Source organism: Micropterus dolomieu, linkage group LG09, assembly GCF_021292245.1.
Source record: "Micropterus dolomieu isolate WLL.071019.BEF.003 ecotype Adirondacks linkage group LG09, ASM2129224v1, whole genome shotgun sequence".
NCBI classification, from domain to species: domain Eukaryota; kingdom Metazoa; phylum Chordata; class Actinopteri; order Centrarchiformes; family Centrarchidae; genus Micropterus; species Micropterus dolomieu.
Genome location: NC_060158.1, coordinates 14,147,016 through 14,153,015, shown reverse-complemented (window position 1 = coordinate 14,153,015; position 6,000 = coordinate 14,147,016). Strand labels below are relative to the sequence as shown.

Genomic DNA, 6,000 nt, shown 5'->3' with positions numbered 1-6,000 from the left:
CAGGGATATCCTGGACGAAAACCTTTTCCAGAGTGCTCTGGACCTCAGACTGGGCCGAAGGTTTACCTTCCAACAAGACAATGACCCTAAGCACACCGCTAAAATAACGAAGGAGTGGCTTCACAACAACTCCGTGGCTGTTCTTGAATGGCCCAGCCAGAGCCCTGACTTAAACCCAATTAAGCATCTCTGGAGAGACCTGAAAATGGCTGTCCACCAACGTTTACCATCCAGCCTGACAGAACTGGAGAGGATCTGCAAGGAGGAATGGCAGAGGATACCCAAATCCAGATGTGAAAAACTTGTTGCATCTTTCCCAAAACGACTCATGGCTGTATTAGATCAAAAGGGTGCTTCTACTAAATACTGAGCAAAGGGTCTGAATACTTATGACCATGTGATATTTCAGTTTTTCTTTTTTAATAAACTTGCAAAAATTTCTACATTTCTGTTTTTTTCTGTCAAGATGGGGTGCTGAGTGTACATTACTGAGAAATAAAATGAACTTTTTTGATTTTTGGAAAATGGCTGCAATGAAACAAAGAGTGAAAAATTTAAAGGGGTCTGAATACTTTCCGTACCCACGGTAAGTAACCACATGTTATTTAAACTTTACTACTGGGGAGGTCCCCCGCGACCCTGTACGCAGGATAAGTGGTTGACGATGGATGGATGGATGGATACTGGGGAGGTGCAGGGTGGCCCACATTACCTCACAATGTTTCCTGAGTCCACCTCGATGGTCCAGGTGCAGCGTAGATTATTGTCGTACGGAAAAGGGTATCCAGGGGAAAGAATCCTCCCTGAAGACTCGCCTTTAAAACGACCACCACACTCCGCTAACGGAATCAAACACACATGTAAGAGACATTAAAGACTGTTTATATATACCAACATACTATACCTTTATCTGTCAGATCACCACAAATGTGCCAATATTACAAATACCATCAATTCAGCCAAACAAATAGGCGTTTGATGGGTGTGTATGTGTGTAATTAATTGCGTATGTGATGTATGACAAGTCAACCAGTTATCTGTCTGTGACAATTGTTTATCAAGGTAAACAGATCCACTGGGTGCACCTCAGTGGCCACTGAGCAGTGATTAAACGATCACCATGGAGACAAATGGATTTGGAAAGAAGCTAACTCTCTTTCTCTGCGTCCCTCTGTCTTTCTCATGCGCAGAAAGAAGGAGGAGGAAGAAGAGGAAGAAGAGACAAAGTGCTGATCCTGCATCATCCCTAAAGAAACCACCACACGTTATATAACAAAAAATAATTCCCCCTTCTCTCTTTGTCTCTCTCGGTTATATATTTTCACAATCTTCATCCCCTCTCTGCTTCCCCTCCTTCCCCATGTTCCTCCTCCCTTAGGCTCCCCTCCCTCCTTCAGTGGAATATATTATCTCGAGTAATAGGAGCAATATTCAGAGTTGGGACAGAGAAAAAAAAAGAGAGGCGAAGAGGCAAAAGAGAAAGAAAAAGGAGGGAACCAATGGGGGGGAAATAGAAGGAAACACTATGAGTAATAATAAGAAGCAATATAATATTAAGACTGGAGGTTAGCTGAGGTCACAGTGTGTCACTGCTAAAATATAAAGTCAGAGAATATCAGCCAGTGGTTTTTATGAGTCTTTCATTATTGATAGTGAGAAGGAGGAAGACTTATTAAGCTGAATCAAAAATCAGAAAGTTCAGAGGCTGCGATGAAGGAAGAAAGGTCCTTAAAACACTGGGCTTGCTGTAATGCTTATGTGATGCTTATAGCGCCCATCTGGGGCACAGCTGCAGCAGCAATTTCGTGTGTCACTCTGTATAGGCTTAACATTTGTTTGGGTTTAATTAGAGAATGTAATCATTCAACCAAATACCTACTGGAAAGGACTGGAAATGTCTCCAAATAAGTTTAGAATACTTTTAAAATGAAAGCATGTTAGGCACTATATACCAACATACTGACGCCATGTGTGTTTACAGTATGCATGTGTTTTAGTTCTGGAGCTCTGATGTTGCATAACCGGTAAAAGACCATTATTGACCTGTTGACATCAATATTCTGAGCTGTGGCTTGTAGTTTATAATCAGTTTGAAGGTCTGGCAAATGAATTACAAAGGTAATGGCGTTATAATGGAAAATTTAGAAATATGGTTAATACTCAAAGGAGAGTTGCTTTCGAGTAGGTTTTGTCGTTTCCAAGCGGATCCACACATCTGATCAAAAACACCCCCCCCAAAAAAAAACACAAAAAAAATACAGGTTTGATCTAGATGTGTTTGTACATGTGTGTGGGCATGTTTGAGTACAAAGCACAGCATCGGGGGACCAATAGGGCAGTCTCCAGGAACAAAGAGCAAATCATCCACTGCAGGAAAGGAAATAGATCAATTGGGCAGAGGGCATTTAGGTGGTAAACTCTCGGCATTTCATTGAGACTTTAAAACTACCACAGTGTGTCATCTCATAAGAAAATCAACAAGGCTATTCCACAAGAAATTGGCCCCCACCTGCTTTCTTTCCAGATTACTGAATGAATATCCTGGAAGCAGAGACTTTGCATAAAGCAGCAAGTGACTCTGTACTATGTTGTAGAGCACAATGTAGTACAGTAATGCTTCTTGGTACTTAGAAGGTGTATTTGCGCCAGTAAATTAAATATTCCAGCTTGAGAACAGCTTGATGATTTTGGACAGAAAAACACTCAAAAGACACAATGTGTCTAATAAACTGTATATAATAGATATTTATTCACTGAATATATCCTGTTCCTGATTTTTACCTTGTGCAAATGTGAATAAAGCACTGTTTTACCTTTGAAAGGCCGTGGGCAACTGTGCAGCTATTCAACACATCCAGTAATGTCAGTAGAAGTATTAAGAACCACGTAAATAGCACAGCAAAAAATGCAGCAATACCAGTGAAAGCCAAGTCAACAATGAACCCTCAAGAAAAAATATGTGAACCTTTTCGAATTTCATGGTTTTCTGAATACATTTGTCATAAAATGTGATCTGATCTTCATATAAGTCAAGGGTATTGACAAACATAATGTGTCTAAAATAATAATACAAAATAAATTCTGAACAACCAAAAAAAGTCATAGTGCTTGTGGAAAAAGTATGCGAACCCTTGAGTTAAGGACCTCAAAAAGCTGATTGGAGTCAGGTTTTAGCACACCTGGAGTCAAATGAGTTTGGAGGTGTGGACTACTTTGGGTGTTTCTCAAGTCTTTTAATTGCATCCACGTTTCCCTCAATTGTGTCTTTTCCTTCCTTTTTGGATAGACACAAGGAAACCAAGCACGTGAAGCGACGTCCGTTTCTGATGACGCTGATCACAGCTGGATCAGCTGTCAGTCGGCTCTAACAGCTGTAGAGACTATTGGTGGACTTTGTGTCTGCACACATGTGCACGGTGTTGGTACTAATAAAGTCTCACAGTTATCAGTGCAAAGCAGCATGATTCTCCATTACCTGTTTAACAAACACCTGCACATGAATAATTATTGGTTACTGTACGTCCTGCTCAGAGGCACAGCATCATTTCTACTGGCACAATGCTGATATTATCTGCATTTATATTTAGTGATTCTGATTGTAAATTTGTTCTTGATTAACCCAGAATATGATCAGTGTGTCTTGGTATTTATTAGTCTAAATGTTTCAGGGAAATTGAAATGATGTAACTCATATCAAAATCGAGGCTCACTTGTAGGCTTTCTGTTTATTTCCTCTTCTGATATCCTTTAACACTACTGCATGCATTTTATTTGCAAGTCACATCACTTGTCACCGATCGATCACTGCATTCCATCATGTCAGTCCAACATTTTTTTTAGTGCAGCGCTTTCATTCACACTTTCATCAGCTGGTTTTACTTGCGGAACCACCAGCTGCTTTCATCAGATGCTTTGCTCGCTTCATTAGATACGTGTATTTGGACTAAACACAGGAATGACCAGCCTCACATGTGACTGAATAGAAATGACGATAAATTATGTAAACCATGTTTCTTGCTGACAGACTCTCTGACTCTCTTTGACTTTAATTGTCTCCATAATAAAAGCTGATGGGAGAAATAAAAGAAAGAATGATCTTTCTAATAAATAAATAAAGTTGTGTGTGGGGCTTTTGTTGTTCAGACCTACAATGAACACAGATTTTAACATAGTGACAGTGAATCATAAAACAAATCAAATATAAGACTGTGCAGCGATACACTTGAATTTAATGTTATCTGTCCTGATGCATCAGATCAGTCCGATAAGCTGCAGCGTCCAATCAATATAACAGTTACCCAATAAGGGGGTGCGTCGGTCATTAAAAGACTTCCGCGAAGGATGCACTGGTGTGTCCTCGCTCATAGCTCCTCAGAGATCGCTCCTCGATCCTCGTTCCTCAGAGCGCAAATAAGAGCTTTGGGACGGCCTGCAAGATGGTGGAACAACTTCCGGTTCAAGCGAGGATCGAGGAGAGAGGAAACGACAAATAAGAGAATTGAGCAGCACCCTTTGACTGATAAAAACCCTGCAAACTTTTGGAGTTTGTCCTGCACAAGAAGCACATTATTTGTGAGCCATGCCTCGCCAAAAAGAGCTTTCAGAGGATCTACGATCAAGGTTAAAAAGTGATTTCAAAGGACTTTAGAAATTCATCAGTTAGGCAAACATTCTACTAATGGAGACACTTTGGGGCGGTTGCTACTATACCAAGAAGTGAGCGCCCAGTCAAAAATGACACAAAGAGCACAACGGAGTTTCATCAATTAGGTAAAGAAACAATGAAGATTTGAAGCCATCAGTGGAACTGGCTAACATCTCTGTTCATGAGTCTACAATATGTAAAACATTGAATCTACGGCAGGACACCACGAAGGAAGCCACTGCTTACTAAAAAGAACATTGGTGCACACCTGACGTTTGCAAAAGAGCACATTGACACTCCACAGCGGTATTGGCAAAATGTTTTGTGGACTGATGAATCTAAGATTGAACTATTTGGACGAACCACACAGCACTACATCTAGCATAGAAAGGGCACGGCATATCTTTATGAAAATATCATCCCAACCGTAAAGTATGGTGGAGGAAACGTCATGATTTGGGCCTGCTTTGCTGCATCAGGGCCTGGCCAGCTTGCAATCGCTGAGGGGAAGATAAATTCCCAAGTGTATCAGACAATTCTTCAGGATAATGTGAGAATGTCTGTATGTCAGCTGAAACTGTGTAGAAGTTGGGTAATGCAACATGACAATGACCCAAAACATCGGAGCAAGTCCACAACTGAATGGCTTCAGAAAAACATAATCCGCCTTTTGGAGTGGCCAAGTCAGAGCCCAGATCTCAACCCAATAGAGATGCTATGGAATGACTCGAAGAGACGTCCAAAGAATATGACAGAGCTAAAGCAGTTCTGCCAGGAAGAATGGGCTAAAATTCCTCCCGAACGATGTGCAGGAAGCGCCTGGTTGAGGTTATTGTTGCCGGGGGGGTCAACAAGTTATTGATTACAAGTGTTTACTTACTTTTTCCACTGCCATTTTGAATGTTGAATGAGCGTGTTCAATAAAGACATGAGGGATTTAGAATTTAATTTACGTTATTATTCATACACATTATATTTGTCAAGACCCTTGACTTAGATGAAGATCAGATCACATTTTGAGGAATTTATGCAAAATAACATGAACATGGGCCTCTTCAAAGTGCAAACAGCTTTGCATAGCAGACATACCGATGCAAGAAGGCAGAGGGTTATCCCAGGCTCTCCTTTCGCCTGTCATACACTTCAGTGTGGTAGCCCCATGCAGAGTGTATCCAGGCTCACATCTGTATGTGATGCTGCTCCCAGAGAAATGGCCCTGGTCATTGACCTTGAAGCCGAACTGAGGCACACCTGGGTCCTCGCAATGAGACAACTCAAAACCTAGAGAGAGAAAAACAGAGAGAAACATCTTTACAGTGTGTACTTTAAAAAAAAACTTGCTAAGGGACATCTAA

The 6,000-nt window shown here is 41.0% G+C and overlaps 1 protein-coding gene across 1 annotated transcript in view; it reads right to left on the bottom strand.

Moving 5' to 3' along the window:
* LOC123976789 (CUB and sushi domain-containing protein 3-like) overlaps window positions 1-6,000 on the bottom strand; it is a 309,765-nt gene that overhangs the window by 68,795 nt on the left and 234,970 nt on the right. Inside the window, exons 22-23 of the mRNA XM_046059131.1 lie at window positions 5,735-5,926; window positions 713-839 (exon numbers count right to left, since the gene is read on the bottom strand). Of these exons, the coding sequence (XP_045915087.1) occupies window positions 713-839; window positions 5,735-5,926 (319 nt within the window). The remainder of the gene's footprint in view (window positions 1-712; window positions 840-5,734; window positions 5,927-6,000) is intronic.